The following is a 21,956-nucleotide window of genomic DNA, read 5'->3' on the forward strand; positions in this document are numbered from 1 at the left end:
TTATTTTGCCAAAAGAAAATTCAGTTTTTTTGGCTTTTTCTATTTTTATTTTATTGTCCCTGAGCTCACATGGTTCGAGCTTAAGAAGAGAACTTTCGGCATGCGATCCTATTTCTCCAGTTATTTATCTGACAAAACCCGCTGCTGGTAAAACTTGGCGCACTAGCACATTCCCGCGGCCAAAACCAGCGCATTCAATTCCACGGTCCACTCGCCGTTGAATGTAGGCTGCCAGCCCTGAAGAATTCGGTACGAGCATAAACGGCTGCCATGTCACACGAGCCAGAGTCCATACGGGACCATTGCGGCCACTTGTCAAATATAAAGAGCAACTTTGCCAACAACAAAAAAACTTATATGTAGAGTACATACGGGGCCACAAAAGCACAAAGGGACGCTGGAAACCGCTCCCTTTCGTGGCTGTCGTTGGAGCACTGCTCGTCGGTTCATAGCATCTAGACGAACTGACGGGTACCATGCATGCCCAATTTGCTTTGTGGAAGGTACAATTATTATGCCATTTTTCCGTTTATGTGTGTGCATGCAGATGCACTGCCACGCTGTTGCGTGTAGGTGCCTGTTTTTATTTGCCAAGTTGGGCTACACAGTACACTTCCACGGCAAGTTGTCCGTCCTACTACAGCTAGAGGTTCAAGCTTATCTCGAGCAGCAGTAGTCCTATCTCCTATGTGTAAATTGTTGGCAGATATTTTTATTTCACAAAATGTAGTTTGTCAACGAAAAAAAAGGGGTATCCTACACTGGATAATTGTATTTTCCTCCCGTATATACTCCCTCCGTTACTAAATATAAGTTTTTTAGAAGATTTCAATATGAAACGGATTTACATAGACATAGTTTAGAGTGTAGATTCACTCATTTTGCTTCGTGTATAATCTATATTAAAATCTTTAAAAAGATTTATATTTAAAAATTGTGTTATTTCAACGGCTACTACACCAGCTATGACTGCAGCCTCGGAGGCGCTGAACTGAAATGCCTTTTCCGGTTCGACGTCACTTTTACGGACATTGTATACTCTGAAATAAGCATAGGTTTTGTGTATGTATCGTTGTGACGATGGCCTACATGCGGAAGGACAGTGACTTGGGATCACAGGAGCATATTCTTTCTACGTGCTCAGGTGCGCCCGTGGTTTTCCCGCCTGAATGCAGTGCACCGAGCCACCGAGGACAGCCGACCTGGATGCCATGTCCATGTCAGGACCACATTCTCCACGACGCAGTTGATGTGGATCGTCAGACGACAAATGGAGACAGTCTTATCTTAACACGCCTGTGCCTGTCTGTCTGTCACGCTGCAAATTCGTAACAGCAACACGCTCGGAGATGCCGACGGGCGACACTAGGATGCTACAGAAAAGCGCTTCTTCTAGTACAAATACTAGAACAAAACACCGAAATCATACGCAGGTGATCAATCAGCGCGTACGTGTTTCAGGGGCACTACATTGCATGGCTGAACCTCAGGCCAGCCAGCCCGCCCGCTGCCAGAAAGGCCGTTGTGTTGCATGGTGCAAGGATCGTTTCTTGGAAGCACTTCATCCGAGGCCAGGGGAGGGTGGCCGAGCGACAATTTTCAGAGGCGACGTCGTCCGACCGTGTCTCTGTCAACGTGTCTCATCAATCATGCAGCAAAGACTTTTTACACGTACTGCCATGTTGTTACGTAACGTAGCCGTAGCGCTTCAACATTACGTAGGAAACAACGCAGAAGCAGCAGAATAAGTGGACTCGTGCCCGTTCTCCCCAAGTGGCTAGTGGAGCACGTGTGGATTTTGCGCGCAAGTGGAGGATGGCGTATGCTCCCTTTTCCCATTTCGAAACCGGCTGGTCTTTGAGCTCTTTCCCATGAGCAGAATGGTAATCTTTGAGCTCTTTCTGACCGGCATGCTTTGGTGCTTGGGTCGCGTTGAACGTTACACAAGTTCAGTGGACTGTCGGTATCAGGTTGCACGGTTGCGCCCGCCCTCGTCTGACCAACTCACTCAGAATTCTTCTGGTTCTGGCTTCCTGAACCCCCGAATCAGCCATGTCGCATCTTGAGCGGTTGACAGCAATAATGGGGTTGCTAGGTGCTCTGTGCTATAAACGCCAAACGTGGGCAAGGGGTTTAGAGCATCTCCCTAGTGTCAAAGGATGAGCTGCCGCCCGCGACCACCAAGGCGTGCGGCTGCATACTCCATTGCCTCGGAGGCGGCAGTGGCGGTGGTTCATCGGGCTCGAGGGCCGTCGTGTCCGAGAAGGAGCGCGCGTCGAGGCAACAGGCATGCAACGCCGCCCACCGCTCCGTGTTTGCCAAGTCCGACGCGGCATCGAAATGGATCCGCGATGACCCATACCTCGCTGTCGCGTGGGCCCTCGACCGCTCCATCGCCACCGCGGAGACAGCCGCCTTGACAGCGAGGAGTGGTCGCTTAACAACTCCCCCACCAACGCCAGCAGGGCCAAGGCCACTGTCAGAGCTCAGCGAGCACCGTCAGCAATGGCCGCGACGGCCCTCCGTACCGCGTAGGAGATGGAGCGGATCCTCCGCGAGCGGCAGGCAACGACCGGACAAGGCTGCACGGCCCTCCCGCTCCCTTCCGCCGCTGGTCGGATGATGACGGCGGCAGCGGCGGCACGGACGACGACAATAGTGCGGCAACGAGGTGGTCATCCGGTACAAGTTGTAGGATTTTTTTTCTAGTTTTTAGTTAACGGTTGAAATATTGACTTTTTTTGGTAAATTATGTCCGAACTTTCATAAAATCGGTCGTGTTTGACGAATTTCGTCCAATTAGCTGAAATGCGGTTTGAAATGTATGCGGATAGCATCGGATGGCCGGCTCTCACATACGTGTACGTGGACTAGCCTCACTGTCCGTGGACGGATCCAGTGTCCGATTTGCAGACCAACGTTGGAGATGCCCTTAGGGTGAAGTTATGGTCTGAATTTTCTGGCCATCTTTTGACATTTTGGTGGTATAAGTGATAGACCAACAATCAAGGAGTAACCACAATGTCCATGACTTTTTCTATTTTTTCGAGGGAATTGGTCATTACTCCTTTTTTTCTAAAAGTATCCAGATCTACTGTATTACAAAGTTTCATCAAAACTACAAAGTACCTCAAACATAATAGAAAAAATACACCAAGGTTTATGGACCACAAAACGACCACAGTCGTCATCAGAACTAACCCCCGATGTGTCGTTGTTGTCACTTTCATACTAGAGCCGGCCTGACCTACTTGATGACGGCCTGAAAGTTTTGCAGGAGCAACAACATGCCGCCACCATTTAGGAGGTTCATGAAGGTACAAAATAATTTATATTCTAGCATGATTCTGTCTTTGTAACTTATGATCTTACTTGATTCCAATGAAAATTTGTCACCCCCTTGGACCTGCTCTATTGCACTAAATAATGGCAACCCGTCCCGAGCGGGTAGAGTCTAACCTCAGCCCACATCTTGTTTGTTTTGTTCTCAATATTGTTAGGTTTACCTCAAAATCGTATAGGGCACACATTTTCTTCTTCAAATGGTCACCGGAGTGGCGGAGATTCCCCACCTGAATATTTCATTGAAAAGGACCTTTTAAGCCAAGCATTCAACAAAAGGTACAAGAACAAGAGAAAGAGATTACACGGGAGGAGATAGGCGCAGGCACCACGCATTGACGCGTTGCTCATGTCACCGTCCTTAAGCTTAGAGTGCCAGAGGAGTGCGTCCAGACATAACCGCCGCAACCTGGCAAAAGAGGGCGCTAGCAAGCTGAAGACGACGATGTTCATATGCTTCCATAAGTGTGACCAACATAGTATTAGGAAGGTTGATGCAGTCGCATCCGGGATTCCCAGAGGATCGGGGGCACCTGGGAGGTCGCCGACACGAATGAACACTACTCCCTCCGTTCCTAAATGTAAGCCTTTGTAGAGATTTCACTGGGTAGACTACATACAGAGCAAAATGAATGAATCCATACTTAAAATGCATCTATATACATTCGTATGTAGTTCATAATGGAATCTCTACAAAGACTTATATTTAGGAACGGAGGGAGTAGATATTAACATTTGAGCTGCATGAAACTAAAAGCTTTTGAAAATGTTTCTCTTTGCCTCTTTGGTGGTTCATTTCAGTTGCATCCACCATTTATGGCATCTATCTGTCTATGTTATTTATTCCGCCCCGAAACAGATAAGGCGCATGTGTTAGCTATAATTTTGCTTTTTTTTTGCGGGAAAGCTATAATTTTGCTTTGACCAACCACTAGTCATGATAGGATACAAAATTGATATCATCGAATTAAAAATACTTCTAAACTTGAATTTGAAGGTGCCAATTGTAAAATGTGCAATGTACATAATACTGATCAAATTCATGGTCAAACCCTGAAAATTTTGTGTACTTTATAGTATATTGTTTTGGACCAAGGGAGCCGCGGAAAGCGCCATGAAGCCTCATTTCGGCATCCGCCGCTCTTTTTTGGGAGACTGCAGCGTCAGCAGAGACGACGTGCATGGTTTTCCAACCTGGACTGTTGGAAACTTGGAATGCTGCCTTATCTTGTTGCATAACATCAGCAGCTCCTGTGTAGTCGGAGTCCAGTGGAAGATAACCACTTCCTCCGTGGCTTTAATAAAATCACCGATGAATATAATTGTTGCTTCCGGTCAAAGGAAATGCGGCCACTGTAGTATTTGGCACGTTTGAAGACCTGTCTTCAAGCTCTCCTGTTACAGTCGTCGCAAAAGTTCAGCACCAGGTCAACCTAACATAGAGTAGAGTGTAGCGGTGACTTCAGAGTATCATGCCTCCCAGGTAACCTGATGCTTGCTTCAGACTCCAATCTGACGGGGCGGACTTGGCCATACGTAGTCGTCCGTAACCCTAAACCCTCCCGAGGCGATTAGGGCACGGCGGACTTGGCGGCGCCCGCAGATCTCATCGGCGGGGCGCACCGGCGGCCGGGACAGATGGCTAGACCATCAGGCTCGGGATCTTCAGGCAACAACGGCGCCTCTTCACCGCGCTCTGCCAGGGCGCAGATGGAGGAAGCGCTTGGGAAACTTGACATATCGGAGGTGGAGGCGACTCCGCTCGTGATCAATGATCTGGAGGATGGGGCAGCACCGAAGTGGCTCTTGGCAGGCAAGGTGTTGTTCAGGAACTTGTTCCACATCCAAACGATCACCAATGCCCTTCGCCCTGCCTATGGTAACCCTAGGAGCTTGGCTTTCCGTCCGCTAGGGGAGAATAGATTCGTAGCAGAATTCGAATCCAAGCGTGATCGGGATCGTGTCTGGGAGGGCTCTCCCTGGCACATCAACAAGCATGCAGTGATTCTCGAGGAATTTGAGTCTCACATGCAGCCATCTGAATTGAAGTTTGATAAGATGCAAATCTGGGCAAGGGTAGTCAATCTACCCTATAACTTGAGGAACGATAAATGGGGGCTTGCTATAGCCCGGCTGATTGATAAGGAAGCTACGGTGGTGCAGATCGATCCAGTTGGAGGTTTTCCTCGGGCAAGAGTGACGATTGATGTCAAGAAACCGCTGCGCAGATGGATCGCGATTGACTCGGCCAGGAGGAACAAAATTGACTGGTATGATATCGAGTACGAACAAATTCCTCACTTTTGTTTCTCCTGCGGCCGTCTTGGGCACTCTGATCTCTTTTGTCCCACCCCGGGCACAAGGGACGAGAATGGCGACCTGCCTTTTAAGCAAAGCCTTCGGGCTAGTGAGGATCGTAAGAAAGCAAGTTCTGGGGATAGCACGACAAAGGATAGGCCGGAGACGCGGAACAGCACCAAGGAATCACGCTCGTCTAGCTTTCCTCAGAAGCAACAGAAGGAGGTAACCTCCCCAGTCAAGCCTACGTCGCAAAAATGCAAAGGAGGTCCACAACAGAACCAGGTCTACAAGCCGGTGGTCAAAACTTCTCTCGCTATCACCCAGGGCAGGGGGGAAGACGGGAGCAACAACTCGGAGGGCATGGTGTTTTCTACGGGTGAAAATAGTGCTGACGAGACTGAATCTTCTGAGAAGGAGCCCAAGAAGAAAAGACCAACGCCACCATCTTCAGATATTTCGGCAGAGGCTGTTCGTCAGCCCTGCCAGAATCAATGAGCTCGTTAAGTTGGAACTGCCGAGGGCTTGGGAACCCTTGGTCAGTTCGAGAGCTTCGCAAAGTGGTGAAGCAAGAAGGTCCCGCCCTTTTATTTGTAATGGAAACTAAAATAAAGGGCAAGAAAGTGGAGGAGCTGAAGAGCTCCCTAGGTTTTTTCGGATGTTTTGTCGTCGATAGCGACGGGCTTAGTGGTGGTATAGGTTTGTTTTGGTCAAGAGATGTTGATGTCACTTTACAAAATTTCAGCATTGCTCATATTGATGTAACTATCAAGCAGGACAATAAAGAATGGCGGTTTACAGGCTTTTACGGGGCGCCACGAGTGGAGAACCGACACCACAGTTGGCGTTTCCTGCGTACCTTGTTTGCTCTTCCGCGCCAAGCATGGATCTGCATGGGAGATTTTAATGAAACCTTGTTTGCAGAAGAGCACTTTGGAACAAATGCGAGACTGGAAAGCCAAATGAGGGCATTCCGAGAAGCAGCGGAGGACTGTTCTCTCCAGGATCTGGGGTGGAGGGGAGTCCCATTCACATGGGATAATAGGCAATCTGGAGCTGCAAACGTGAAAGCAAGGCTGGACCGGGCCCTTGCAAATGCAGCTTTCCTAAACCTCTTCGAATATACCACGGTAAAACACATTAGCAGCACTGAATCAGACCATTGCTATGTTCTAGCAGAATTCAGATCACATGAGGCAAGCAAATGGTCTCGAGCAGCGAGAAGCTTTCGTTACGAGAATGCCTGGCAGTCCCACGCGCAATACGACGAGCTTGTTCGCTCGATCTGGATGAGCGGAGCTGGCCAGGGGGGGGCTCCAGGGTGTGGTTGATGCTCTGGCAGTTGTTCAACAACGTTTGGGATCTTGGGGTGCGCGGGAGTTTGGCAACCTGACGAAAAAGGTACGGCAGCTTCAGCAACGCCTAGATCGTTTACGGCATTCCTCGATTGGCCGGGAGCCGTCGGAGGGGGAAAAGAAAGTGGCAGCGCAGCTGCGGGAAGCACTCCGACAGGAGGAGGTGTGGCTTAAACAACGCTCGCGCGTGCTATGGCTTAAAGAGGGCGACCGTAATACGGGATATTTTCAAGCTCGGGCCGCTCTTAGGAAACGGATTAACAGAATCACATCACTGGAATGATCAGATGGTCATACTTGTACTAAACCAGACGAAGTGAAAGCTAAAATATCCAGTTTCTATCACACATTATACCAATCACAAGGGTACAGGGCGATGGATGATTTACTTAACTGTGTGACCCCCACTGTATCCGATGGTATGAATGAACTGTTGCAAAAAGATTATACGACCGCAGAAGTCAAGAAGGCCTTATTTGATATGGCCCCTTCAAAGGCTCCGGGTGTGGACGGTTTTACAGCCGGGTTTTACCAACGGCATTGGGATGTGCTAGGCGAAGACATCTCACGTGCTGTGTTGGATTTCTTGAACGGGGGAGAACTACCGTTGGGTCTAAATGACACTTCGATCACGCTGATACCCAAGGTACGGAAACCCCAAAGGATCTCCCAGTTTTGCCCTATCGCTTTATGTCCGGTCTTATACAAAATTGCTGCTAAGGTGATAGCAAACAGGGTGAGACTGATCCTTGATGAAGTTATAGGGGAAGAGCAGAGCGCTTTCATTCCGGGGCGTCTGATCACCGACAATGTGCTCGTTGCTTACGAAAGTGTCCATACTATCAGAAGGAGGAAAAGGGGCAAAAAATCGTGTTGCGTTATTAAACTCGACATGCTGAAAGCCTATGATAGGGTGGAGTGGCATTACCTAGAAGCTATGATGTGCAAGCTAGGTTTCAATGCTAGTTTTATCAGTTTAGTGATGAAATGCGTGACCTCTGTGAGATTCACGATTAAGGTCAATGGGGAGCTCCTACCATTTTTTGATCCATCCAAAGGTCTTCGCCAAGGATGCCCATTGTCACCTTACTTATTTCTCATCTGCGCCCAAGGACTAACATCACTGTTAAACCATTTTGGCGGCTTGCAGATCGACAGAGGAATCCGAGTTAGTTTCAACTCACCTTGGGTATCTCATTTATTGTTCGCTGACGACAGCTTGATCTTCCTAAGTGCAAATGCTCAGAGTGCTCTCAGACTGAACAACATTCTTCAGATATACGCTGATTGTTCGGGACAAGCTGTCAACCGGGAGAAGAGTTCTATCTTTTTCAGCGGTAACACAGCTGCACCTGTTCGAGGGGAGTTGAAGCGCATCCTTGGCATTGCAGTTGAAGCGTTCTCAGAGCGCTACCTGGGCTTACCAACTGTTGTTGGCCGAATCACAAGCGGCTCGTTTGAGCACATCATTGAAAGGAGCCGGGGAAAAATGCAGGGATGGTCGGAACGGAATATGGCTTGTGCTGCACGTGAAGTCCTGCTCAAATCCATCACCCAATCGATTCCGATGTCAGTATGAGTTGTTTCTTGTTGACAAAGAAGGTATGCAAGGGGTTGACGTCTTGCATGGCCAAGTACTGGTGGGCGAGCTCTTTGGACAAGCGATCCCTTCATTGGGTTTCCTGGAAGAATCTTGCAACACCTAAAGCAAAGGGCGGGATGGGCTTCAAAGACTTACACTTATTTAATCTAGCCATGCTAGGGAAGCAAGGATGGCGTTTGATCACTCATCCGGACTCCCTCTGCTCCAGAGTTCTGAACGGGAAGTATTTCCCGCTGACAGATTTCCAAAATGCTACGGCCCCAGTTCGGTCTTCAACCACCTGGAAAGCCATTATAGCAGGACGGAAGGCCCTCGACACGGGACTCATCAAACGCGTCGGGGATGGTTCGTCGATCTCGACGTGGACAAATCGATGGATCCCTAGTACCATCTCTCTGAAACCTACAGGTCGCATTGGTGATGCCCAACTTGACAGAGTTTCAGACTTGATCGACAACTACACACAAGGTTGGAAAGTGGAAGTTGTAAGGCAGAATTTCCTCCACCCAGATGCAGAGGCCATATTGAACATTCCCTTGAATTCTGCGGGAGGCGAAGATACAATTGCTTGGGCCCTCGAAAAATCCGGCATCTACTCTGTTAAATCAGCGTATCGTTCTCTTGTGACTCACAACGAGCTTGGCTCTCTAGAGGAAGGGACGATCACAGAAACCTCAAGGACAGATAAACAGACATGGGATGCTCTTTGGAAACTTCATGTGGTGCCCAAAGTACGAGTCTTCTGGTGGCGAGTTTTGAGAGGTATCCTTCCGGACTCGGTCACTCTTCAACATAGACATATCAAAACTCAAAGCATATGCGACATCTGCAAAGCCATGAATGAGGATCTGATGCATGCACTCATACACTGTGTGCACGCTAAAGCTTTCTGGATAGCAGCGAAGGATCGGTTTGAATTTTCACTTCCGAGACTTCATCCAGATTCTTGGGCTAGAGATATCTTGCTCGACGACATGTTTTCCGATGACACAAGGTGCAAGATTATTACCATTATGCACTCCATATGGACTTCACGGAACCACTGGACACATGACAGGGATGGATATGAACCCGTTCACGCGATCAAGTGAGTGCATGAATCTTTGACAATACTGGAATTGCCAGTAAGCAGATCTAAGCTTTCTCCCATGCAGTATTGGCGGCCACCGGACGTGGGGTGGGTGACAATCAACACAGATGGTGCAATCAATTCAGACGCTATGAAAGGTGGAGCAGGTGGTGTTGTTCGCTCGCACTTAGCGTTTCTAGCAGCATGGAGTAAGCCGCTGCCCGGCGTGACGGACCCCTTCATTGCCGAGCTCAAAGCATTTCGGGAGGGAGTGATTTTCGCTCATCTCTGCGGATACTCACATGTGACCATGCAGGTCGACTGCCTCGAGTTAGTCAACCTATGGCACTCGCGAGACAATACGCGGTCTATTGCCTCGCCTATTCTTTCAGAACTAGGTGATTTGATACTCAGTTTTGCTTCTTTCTCAGTCATTCATGTTGGAAGGACTATCAATCAACCGGCTCATCTATGTGCTCAGTGAGCTGGTGCCCAAGATGGAACGGAGAGCTGGCTCGATGTGAGCCCTAGTTTTCTTATTAGCAGCCTACGGGCAGATTGTAATCAACTTCTAGTTCATTAATAAAGCTCCCTAGTTCGATGCAAAAAAGGTAACCTGATGCTTAGCATCTACAGCCAAGCGCCTCAAACTAGATCCAAATTGTCCGAGCGGATGGATCGATCATTAAAGGTAAAAAAAATCGACTCAACCGGATGCCTCAAATGAATTATAAACGCCGGGGCTATCCGGCACGCCTCATATCTAGCTTAAATTTAGGTCGGATATGGGAGGCCAAGGCATGGATGGACGCGTCCGCCATGTTAGCTCGGCCCACGCTGGCCCACCATGACCCGCTCAGTCCCCCACAAAAACTACCTCAAGCAAATCCAAGCTCACCTCACTGTTGCTCGCTCTTCGTCTCTTTTCCTCTCACTACCCAATTTGTTTCCATCCTGATCTTTGTCCACCACGTCCAACACCGGCAGCCACATTGACGGCGACGGTCGCGGGGGGAAACAGGCGGCAGCTCCGGCTCCGCTCTGTCCCCTTTCGCCCGCCGTCGCAGCGCCGATGCCAAAGAGGGCCCGTCCAGAATAGCGCACAGCTCCTCGCCGCTAATCTGCCACCCTCCCCACCCTCTGGCCACTGCTCCTCAAGAGCAGCGGTGGGTGTTAGTGCCCGCTTCGCAGGTGCCATGGACATGCACGCTCGAATCAGAGGTGTGCGCCGCCCGCAGCAAGAGGCGGCGAGCTAGGGAGAGAGCTGTGGCGTCGGACACAACTGCACAATCTTCTCGCCGCCGACGCGGGTTGTGGATGGCGCCCGATGAGGAGGAGGAGCTCCTTGCGGCTGTCTACCGCCGTTCGTTGTCGATGGTGGAGACGGACGCCCGCCGACTTCGTCAGAAAAATGCAAAGGCGCTCCGGATATGTTTGGAGCAGACGGCGCGTGAGGCGGCTGAGAGGGCGGCGTGAGCGACGAAGCTCAAGAGGCAGCAGGACTACGTTGTCCGGAGGATGGCCGGCTTCATCGATTCCTTCTCCTCCTCCGACACCACCGACGACTCCGACGACCCACCTCCTGCCTTCGACGCGTACACGGACACGAACAGCAATACAAGTGACCGGAAGGGTAAAGGGTCGGCGAGAAAGTGGTGAAGCTCGATGCTCTCTCCGTTTATTTTCGTTTTTGTTTAGAACTTGCCCAACGGCTGAACTGTGGTGCTCTTTTGGCTGACGATTATGTGGTTTATATATCCGTTTACTGTCGGTTTCTTTGTCCGTTCATTTAATGTCATCCTGTTTCGTTGATGATCTATATAGTTTAGTTTCACATCGCATGCGTATACCAGTACGAATTTAGGGTGACAAATATGATGTACACGGCCGTGAAAGGAGCCCTATATGTACACCGAGACAGATAATGTGTTACAGAGTTCAGAGTACATCTAAACGCAATATGCACCTTTGGTTTTACAGTAGATCGGACGGCAGGGCAGGCATTGAGGCCTCCTTTGGTTTAAAGAAATCTTGTAGGAATTTCATAGGATAGGATTTTTATAGAAAAATTTTCTGTAGAGCCCTTTGGTTTATAGGAATGGAATCATATTCCTATGGAGGAATTCTTCCTATCCTCCACATTTTATAGGAAAAAAATATTAGCCTAGACTTAACGGAAAAAATCCCATAATATGAATCAAAGGACGTCTCTTTTTCTATTCCTACTCATAGTATTTAAGATACATGTCATCTTATTTTCTGTGACTTTTCTATTCCTACGGTTTTCCTACCCTATGAACCAAATGAAGCCTGAACTGGCCAGGGAATGCCATAGTAGGAACGACACAGTCCAGTGCCGGGGCTAGGCTGCCTGCTAGCCTACAGAAACTCTGCGGAAGTGCCCCTACTGCTTCTAGAAGGAAGGAAGCAACAAGAAAAGGAAGGAGCCAAGAAGGTGTGCTCTGCTCGGGACGTGGACTTTGAAAGCATATCTTGCACGCAAGGCAAGGCAGGGCAGACAGACTTTTCTTCCGGCTCCTTTGCATCCATGCGTGCGTGGTGAGACCGTGACCCGTCTGTTTGATCGGCCGATCGAGCCACCATGTGGGACCCGTGATCCTCTCCTGGTCCACGGTCAAAGTCCGGCTTGACCTTTGACCAGTCCAACTCCCTTAATTATTTTATCTTAAGCCGGTAACCTGTGGCTTGTAGACATTGTGTTGGAAACAGATGGTGGAAGTGGGAGACAGCTTGAATCGTGGCCTAGCTGAGGCTGCAGGGTAGTATGAAACCTTGGAGGTTCTAGAATCCAGAGCAAATCGTAGCACCAAACTGTTCCGGAGCTAGGCAAAGTTTGATACTTCCTTCGTTTTAAAATTTTTGTCTTAGATTTTCTAGATGTGGGGAGTTGATACAACCGTATTTAGATAAATATACGACAAGAATTTTGAGACGGAGGGAGTACTAGCCTGCAGACCAAATCTTATTGCATGGATTGGTTTGGATGTAGTAAAGGACCGTATTCTTCTTTTTGATTGAAGGGTTTATCTTCATTTTTAATCTGCATCTAAATCTTATGGAAAAGAAAGTTCATAAAACACAGTAATTCAGCATGTATGAATAAAATACCACGGCTATCAAACGGGGCCGAATCTGCTAGGAAGACAGATCAACGTTCCATTATTTAAAACAAAAGTGTGAGCAGCATGGACCTTCGATAAGCACGATAAGGTGCCGGATCATTATCAGAGCAGCTAACATCCCGTCAATGGCATGACCGCTCGCTCGAGCAGTAGAAACGCAAGTTTGAAAACCCAATCGCTGATCTTATCTAGACTGGAAGGCATCCTAAACGACAAGGACATGCACGTCACGGTCGAGCGCCACCAAGCCGTTTCTCTATTTCACTCTGATGACTTCTACGGGCAGCAAGCTCGTTCATCCCAAGAAAATCACGTGCTCTAACGACAACTTATTTTATCTCGTCACATTCCCGTGGTGAGCAGAGAATTTTCTCGGCGCGTAAAAGTTAAAATCTGCGTGAAAAACACTGAACTTAAAGCGACATGATGAAATTTGGTTGTGGTAGCAAACCCTACTCTTGGCACTGAGAAAAGAAAAAAGTACGATCATTCCTCGTGCAACTATAATAAAATTTCACGATGCTTTTCTCGCGGGCTCGGGCCCTAGCTAGAAACGAAACGGTCTTTATCGTCATGTGCGCGAGCGCAAGGGGCGTGTCCAGGAGCATTGCACCGCATGACTTCTACGCAATTTCTTCCTCTGATGGCAAGCTTGCGGTCCACTCGCATTCAATACGGATCCATCGTTTTGTCAGGGTTCAGACCGTCGCCTTTTTTATCTTGTTTTTTCTTCCTGCAAAGGCAGGCAATTTGGAAACGAGGACAATAAACAATCACGTACTACGTAGGTCGTGTCGAGCAAGCGAGCAGATGCTGTACCAAGTCCTGAAGTTCGTCAGTGTGGGAGTGAACGAAGGTGTACGCCCGGTGCAAGCGGTCTTCAGATGTCAAGGTGACAAGAGAAGTGAAAATTGCAGTACACAAGGGAATAAGGTAAGGGGTTTCCGACGTGAAATGCAGTTGACAAGAGAAGCGATTCTGCAGACCTTTCGACAAAACAATGATAGAGGAGCATAAAAGAACAAGTTCATCATATGAATAATAATCCGAGAATATGCCCAAAGGCCAAAGCGACGCAGAGGTTGCACCGGCCGGGCTGCGAGCGATCCAGAAGGCATGCGAATATGAAAATCTCAGCCTCACGATCGTGCCAACAGTAGCGGCCGGGCGGGCCGACGAGCTCAGCACTGACGTCACCCCCACCTGCACGGGGCTACCCAACAAAAACGAAACATGATGAGCGGGAGGAGAGAGCGCAAAAGGCGAGGGCAGCGGCAGCCTCCCCGTAAAATACTCCTCCCACTTAACTAAATTTTGGCTAAACCTATCTGGCCCTCTCGGCCTCTTCTAGATTATTACTAGTACTGTATGTATTATTTTACTGGTGGATGGAAACCCATTCGGTCACGTGAATCCGGGGCGGGAAAGTTCAACGAACCAGGACCAGCCTCTCCACTATATAAGCCGCGAGCCCGGCCCGATCACACCATTCGACTCGACGCCCTCGGTTCACACACACTGATCAGCTCAGCTACAGCCTACAGAGTACAGACCCAACCCAACTCCGGGAGACAACAGAGCAGAGCACGGCGAGAATGCTGCTGAACCCGGCCTCGGAGGCGCTGGTGCTCGACAGCATCAGGCAGCACCTCATGGAGGACACGGCGGCGCCGGCGCCGGAGGCGAGGAGGCAGCGGCCGGCCTACTGCCGCAGCGCCAGCTTCGGGAGCCTGGTGGCCGACCAGTGGAGCGAGTCGCTCCCGTTCCGCGCCGACGACTCCGACGACATGGTCGTCTACGGCGCGCTCCGCGACGCCTTCTCCTGCGGCTGGCTCCCCGACGGCTCCTTCGCCGCCGTCAAGCCGGAGCCCCTCCTGCCTTCCCCGGACTCCTGCTACGTCGGCTTCCTCGAGCCGGAGACGCCTCCGGCCACGTCCCCGGGAGAGAGCGAGGAGGAGGCCGCCGCGGCGTTCATGGGCGAGGCGGCCGCGGCCGCGGCGAGGGGGAAGCACTACCGCGGGGTGAGGCAGCGGCCGTGGGGCAAGTTCGCGGCGGAGATCCGGGACCCGGCCAAGAACGGCGCGCGCGTGTGGCTCGGCACCTACGACACCGCCGAGGACGCCGCCGTGGCCTACGACCGCGCCGCGTACCGCATGCGCGGCTCCCGCGCCCTCCTCAACTTCCCGCTCCGCATCGGCTCCGAGATCGCCGCCGCGCACGCCGCGGCCGCGGCCGCCGGGGACAAGCGGCCTTCCCCCGAGCCGGCGACCTCAGACTCGTCGTCGTCCTCCTCCTCCTCCGGGTCCCCGAAAAGAAGGAAGAGGGGCGAGGCCGCGGCCGCGTCCATGGCCATGGCGCTGGTGCCGCCGCCCTCGCAGCTGAGCCGGCCGGCCCAGGCGTGGTACCCCGCGGCGCCGGTGGAGCAGGTGGCCATGGCGCCGCGCGCGCAGCAGCTGGTCAGCTAGGCCCCGCTCGCCAGCCCCCGGGCGCACGATCGGTCGTAAAAGCACACAATGCGCAAGTGCAATGGATTCGCCAGCAAGTGCATGGACGCGACAGCAACAGGAGCCCGCCTTTCACTGGTGCACGGTGCAAGGTGGTGATGGCAATGGAGAGCGATGGCGAGCGAGCGAGCGAGCAATCAGGCAAAGCAACCTTGGCGACGGCTCCATTTGGATATTTGGATGGGTCGAGCCGTCGACAACGGAAGATAAGCTCGGAGCAACTGGGTGCTGCAATTTGGCCTGGAATGATAGTTCCTCCTCTCTCCACTGCTCGGTGCAACTCGCCCAAGTGGATCAAAGCGAAACTGTGCTAGTATCGGATCGTCGTGGTTCCTTCTGAGTCGTAGGGTTATATTTTGTCACTGTCAGAGTGCGTGTGGTAAAAATTACAAACTCGTGAATCGTGATCGAGCATAATGGAACTTGTGAAACTTTACAAGCATCTGTGGAGAGAATTCCAGGGAGTGAATTGTTACCCCATTTCTTCTTTGATCAATGAATGTTTCCCATTGGCGTCACGCACGATCGAAGCAGCCTAACCGAACACATGAGTCAAGAAACAATGGCACCATGTTAAACAAACAAACACGGGGATTCTTTCCCAGGTGGAGCGGCAACATGAACCGATCAATCCCCCATAATTCGAGGGGGAAAAGTCACGGCGAGGCCCCATGATGACAATAGCCCGTCTGGAGCAAGTGGGCGAGGCGAGCGCGAAGGGGTGTCGCCTTCTGCTTTTGCAACTAGGCTGGAGACGATCGGGAGGTGAGAACGGGAAGCAATCCTCGTCGATCTTCAACTAACGAAAAAAAAAACTTGAACTCGTGCTTATCCATGACGTGCTAAGTTAAGCTGCGATGGATGATAACCGCCGACGACGGTGCACTGCAGAGTTGCCCTGCCTCCAGGCAAAATATCCAGCAGTGCACTGTGATTTTTCTGCAAAAAGAATATCCAGTAGTGTGCGCTGATTGAACTGATTAGATATTAGATATATCTAGTGGTGTCTAGTGTGTGCTGATAGAACTGATTACAGAGAAATATCCAGTAGAATACTGGCGTGTTGCTTCACAGCTGGCTTGGGGAAGGGGGCTACTACACTGCACTAGACAGTTCGACGGAGGGAGGGTCACCGGTGACGCATGTCTGGGTGGAAAGGGGGCTAAATGCTTTCCCGCAATCTGTCGCAGCGCCTGATTTGATGAATCCAGCTCAGGCAGCGGCCAAAGTACGTAGTACCACCAGCACCTGTGCATTTTTTTTTTGCGAAATAATTAATTCACTTATGCATATTTCGTCGGCACTCGTAGATGATAATGGCGATGCGCGGGTGAAGCCAGTTCAAAAAGAAGAGAACACGACAACAAATGGTTGATGAATAATCCACTCCGTCACGGGATAATCATAAGAGTTTTGCGACGTGCTTTCATGCGCTGGACTTGGTGAATCTCTTTCCCCTTTTTTCTTTTCTTTTTTGCGAATGTGTTGATGAATCTGGTACTGGTACGCGCACTGGATACGGGCGCTCCGGAATGTTCACGGCATCCACTATCTGATCGGTGGAGCCGAAGCGGGGAAAAAAAATGCCTGATTGGCTGCAGGTGGACACCTTTCTGATTTTTTGCTGAGGGCTTGGACACCTTTCTGAATGGCTGTGACGAAAGGTGATTTTGATTCTTTATTTTCCCGGACTTTTGGGTGTGCCAAAGGAAGAACGTTTTCGCGGGCTTTCTACCTTATCCTGGTGGCTTCTTCCAGCGCGCGGGCCGCCTTTCCGCGGGCCTGGTGCACGAGCGCCACGTCGGCCTAATCGCTTGACCTCGCCTGAAAAAACAGAGGGTCCTCAAAAAGAAAAAAACAGAGAGAATCCTTTCATTCCTTTTTTTTTTGCGTCTTCCCGCTGGATCTGCGGCGATTGACGTGGCCGTTAGCCGATACAAAGATCGCCGGTACGCCGTCTTTGGGTCGCCGGTAGGTTGGCTGCTGGGCGCCAATGTCGTCATCACCGATGCACCGGAAGCGCCCATCCGCCGTGCGTGCGCGCGGCAGCAAGCGCCCTCGACGCACAGCCGCCGCCGCCGCCTCGGACGCGTCTGGGTGGGCGTCTCTGCACGCAGATTTAGTTCGTCTGGTCGGGTGGAGGGTGCTGGCCGGCGACATCCGGGACTACGTCCGATTCCGCGCCGTCTGCCCCCACTGGCGGTCAAGCTCGTTCTCCCCGCGCGGCCGCGGCGTCGTCGACCCGCGGTTCTACCCGCGCAGGTGGATGATGCTGCCCGAGGGCCACGGCCTGTACCCTGGCCACGGCAGGCTGCGCGGGTACATCCGCTTCTTCAACCTCTCCACCGGCGTCATCGTCCGCTGCCTGCTCCCGCTTTTCAAGAACCACTGCGTCCTCGACTCCGTCGACGGTCTCCTCCTCCTGCAACGGGACGAAGACACGGCCATCCGTCTCCTTCACCCCTTCACCGGCGACATTGCAGACCTCCCGCCGCTCGCGACCCTCCTACGTCTTCCCGGAGCCAGCTTGACCATCAACGAAATGGCCCGGGCGTATTTTAGAAACATCGGTGCCACCTCCGTTAGTGTTAGGGCAGATGGGGTCATCACTGTCATGATTGTAATTTATAACATATCCATGTTAGCCTTTGCTACCTCCAACTCCAAGGACCGTCAATGGAATGTTCCAAACTGGAAGCTCCCACCAATTGGGAGGCTAATATCATCCCAAGGCAAGCTATACATGATGGACAGTCCCACATTTGACACCGTTGTTCATGGTGACACTCAGATTTTCCAGATCAGCCCGCCCGAGCACGAGGGGATGGGATCGGGTTCGTCTCCGATGCCATCAAAGAAGTTGATTGCCACATGCCCGGCCGGCAAAATGCCTGCCCCTCAATACCTGGCACAATGTGACTCGGAGATCCTCGTGATTGGGTATAAGGACGGATTCTTTACACACCCCTTGGTTTACAGACTCTCCGACCTTGTTCTTGACAGGATCGTCCCGGTAACTAGTATCGAAGGCAATGTTCTATTCATTGCTGAAAGGATTCTGAGTGTGGGCCGTAGTGCCTTGCCGAACCTTGCTGGTGACTCCATTGTAATCGTTCATCCCCTCGAAGTATATTTGGGGGAATGCCGCCTCAATACAGACACATGGTTACAGGCAGCGGATGGATGTATCGCGAGGTGTAATTTATCGAGGCCTTACAGCCTCATTTATCATATCTTGTCTTGTTGCCACCGTGCTTCTTGGTGAGCTAATTATTCTCACTAATTTGTTGTTCTGTAATCAGAGTCTTTTGTGTTACTTGGTGAGCTAATTATTTTACCAAATATGCCTACAGGAACAAAGGCACAATTCTGTATCAGTATAAGAATCAGAATAATTGGAAGGTGAAGAGAAAGTGGCGCCAGGGGGTAAGTCTGACCAGCAATACCTTTTATTCTAGTGCACGCATTCCTTTCTCTTTCCACTTCTGCTGATGATCCACTACCCAGCCTTAATATAGCAATCTGGCTAGCGATTGTCTTAGCTTACATGGAAGTAATAAAATCGGCTACAAACCAAAATCAGAGAATGTTCAAAAAATATAATCAGAGAGCCGGCCTTATCTTTGACCTTTCGTTATCATCAGATTTTGAGATGTGTGACATATTGGCACTCAAATTCACAAACATTTCTGGACCAGACAGTTCTTATATTTACATAGTTTTCTTGACAAATGCTGAAAATTATTACGTTTGGTTGTCACTTACAATCATTATTTCATTAACTTATGCTCTGCAATCAACCTTTGGTGCACTTATGCAATTAATTTTGGTCCAGGCAACTTCATTCTTATATATAAATATACAATGCAAAATTTATCTTTGAAAAGTTTCATTTCTCAAGAAATTTATTATTTTTTCTCTTCACAGGGAAATGCATTTGAGCTTTTTTTAGCGGCATTTGAGCTTGAATATCCTGTTCACTCAATACCAGATGCTGTATCAAAATAGTAGTATTTCCACCAACGCAAATTAAATGATTTCTTAGCTTTACACGTATTTTCTCGGCGCATATTTTAGAAGCTCATCAATTATCTATCTAGATACTGCTTCTTTTTGCATGTTTTCTTCTTCTTTTGCAGTTACTCGGATTGTTTGCTTTTTGACATGTTCTCTTTTCGCTAGGCATAAATGATTCCGCACCACAGTGGTAGTCGCTGCCTCGCTGGCTTTCCTCTCCATTGTTGCCATCACAGAAAGGAGATGAGTCTTATTTGTTGACATAGTTTGAGTAATATTTTTCCTTATGTTCTCATTGCTTTGAAACGGATGTTTTCTCATTTGCTAAATTATTCTACCTTCATGTACTGCTAGATATTACCTCTTCTAGATTGCTCGCCGCGTCGGGCTATATGTGGAGAAAACATGGACACCACCTCCTGGTGGAAGTGACACCCATTGGACTCACCCCGAAATTCTTGTGTTAATACTACTAAGAAACTGTTACGTTACCATTTTATTGATCATAAAGTATAAAATCATTGATGTTGATGGCTAGATAGCAATTATTACAAATATGAAGTACTCAATCATAGCATTCCAGTATTCCCCCGGCTGGAAGATGGGTCTTGAGTCTGGAGTGTGTTGAGTAGTGTTTATGCAAAACCTGAATTATGTTGCTATGTTTTAGTTTGAGTGTGTTGGTTGTTGATGTTTTCCTAGTCTGATGATCAGTAGGGGTTTGGTGAGGGTGTGAGGCTTTTGTTCCTTGGTAAAATTGTTTCCTGTTGGTGGTGGTAGCGTTTTGTTTTTAATGATTACTTGGTTTCTTTAATGAAATCAGGGGAGTGATCCCTTTTGATCAAAAAAATGCATTCCACAATATTGTTTAGCAAAATAATAGAATGATCATGTGGTCCAGTGTACCCAATTTAAAAAACTTTAGCAAGGACATATTTACATGTTTAAAAAAATCACGTACATATATCTTGACTAAAAACTTACAATGTCATTTTCTTGTAAAATTATATGACCATTTGTGCCTCGGATAAAAAAGACATAACAATAATGCTACTTACCATTCGATGATTTTTCATTTTTTCCGAGGGAAAACTTCACCCTTTTATAAATCAAGTTTAGCAACGCTGGAATTTCAACGCCTTGCGGATTAACAAGCCATATGTAACGCCCAAGCACATATGAGAGAAATTAAAACTTAGAACGAGTATGTGTGCCTACATGTTCAACTTTCTACTCTCAGGGTGGAAGGGAACCTATTTATACGCTTTACTGCTTTCCTTGATTTCCTTCATTACTGCAGCACGCTTGTCCGGTCCTTTGGAGGAGAGTGAGATATGTCGTGAACTAGAGTTAGTGCTTCTCGGCAAGCTAGGGCCCCAAGGTCTCCAGGTCATCATATCGAGACAGCCAATGTCAAGGACCCCAAGAACTGCCCCCAATCATCATGGGCAACAACAACAAGGGTGCATCTATGAGAGTTCTTGCTCACACTAGAATCGTCATTGATTTTGGTGAAATCATCTAGAGGCGCTATCCATTTTGGTGCCACAACCCGCCTGTCAAAATCCTTCTTGTCCGACTGAGACAAAGCGAGATCCGACAGAAATATCTCGATAAAACATTTTGTTGCCATCAGAATTTGAATGATGTCTTCATGTAAGGCCTTCCTCCTCGCGCCCCACATGACCCACTAAGTCGCATGATCTTTGTCCCTTGCTTGTGGTGTAGCTTGTCAGTGGTGTTGAATGATCAATTCCTCGCACATGGCTCGATGAACTTAGGAAGATGCCCTATCGTTGCTTCATCAGCAAGCACCCACGTGCATCTTGCCATTGTGCACTCTAGCAAGGCGTGACACCAAGAATACTCATCACCACAATTCATGCACTGTCTAGAGGATGGCCATGTGCATGCGCTCGTTGCAGTATCACTCACCCCCTCCTCTTGCGTTGCGCCTAGACATCTTCCTCCTCACCGGTCTTGACCTCCCTGGCTTCCTTCTTGTCGACTACAATAACACTTCCTTGTATGGAAGGGTACCTCTCAACCCCGATTTTGCTCTACGCCAGTCACATTCATCGCCCGGTCGACCACGACATGGCTAGGAAATGAGAATTCTGACTAATCGGTATCCTCTCTCCTTCAACAAGGCATCTCGCATCCACAATCTCTCCATGTCTATCAAAAAGCACTGTTCGTATTGCCTCGAGGCGGATGAGAACCCCAGATCGCTGATCTGAGGAATAATCATCGAATTTCTTGGAGAAACCCCAGCTTAATGGTGACGTACCGCCTCTCTGCCAAATTTGAGTTCCCATGAATCAACACCATCCCTGCCAGTTCTACCTCCTCCTTTCTGGTATCCAGCAAGTCTTGCACCCACATTTCCATTTCCACGGGGATCATGGTGGGCAACACTGACAAATCGATTCGGACTTCGAGATGAAGAGTGTCACCCGGGTTGCAGGAAGGGGCACTGAGAAGAATGGAGATCACAAGCGTTGTAGGATCCTAAAATCCTTCCACTACTCTCTTTGGGTTGGGGATTGGGATGTCGCCTCACCACTGCCCACTCTAGTACTCGGTCCCATGAGATAGGGCCGCCGCTTGCAAACAATCACGTCC

General features: G+C 49.5%; 2 protein-coding genes across 2 annotated transcripts; both read left to right on the forward strand.

Moving 5' to 3' along the window:
- Positions 1-14,179: 14,179 nt before the first annotated feature.
- On the forward strand, positions 14,180-15,756 carry LOC109736309 (ethylene-responsive transcription factor 2). Its single transcript, XM_020295535.4, has one exon. It carries the CDS (start codon positions 14,406-14,408, stop codon positions 15,273-15,275), a length of 870 nt encoding a protein of 289 aa, XP_020151124.1. The 5' UTR covers positions 14,180-14,405; the 3' UTR covers positions 15,276-15,756.
- Positions 15,757-17,307: 1,551 nt separating this feature from the next.
- On the forward strand, positions 17,308-19,322 carry LOC109736312 (uncharacterized). Its single transcript, XM_045233581.1, has 2 exons — positions 17,308-18,420; positions 19,242-19,322. The coding sequence occupies exons 1-2, from the start codon at positions 17,308-17,310 to the stop codon at positions 19,320-19,322; spliced, it is 1,194 nt and encodes a 397-aa protein (XP_045089516.1).
- The last annotated feature ends 2,634 nt before the right edge of the window (positions 19,323-21,956 follow it).

This window comes from Aegilops tauschii, chromosome 2 (genome assembly GCF_002575655.3).
Source record: "Aegilops tauschii subsp. strangulata cultivar AL8/78 chromosome 2, Aet v6.0, whole genome shotgun sequence".
NCBI classification, from domain to species: domain Eukaryota; kingdom Viridiplantae; phylum Streptophyta; class Magnoliopsida; order Poales; family Poaceae; genus Aegilops; species Aegilops tauschii.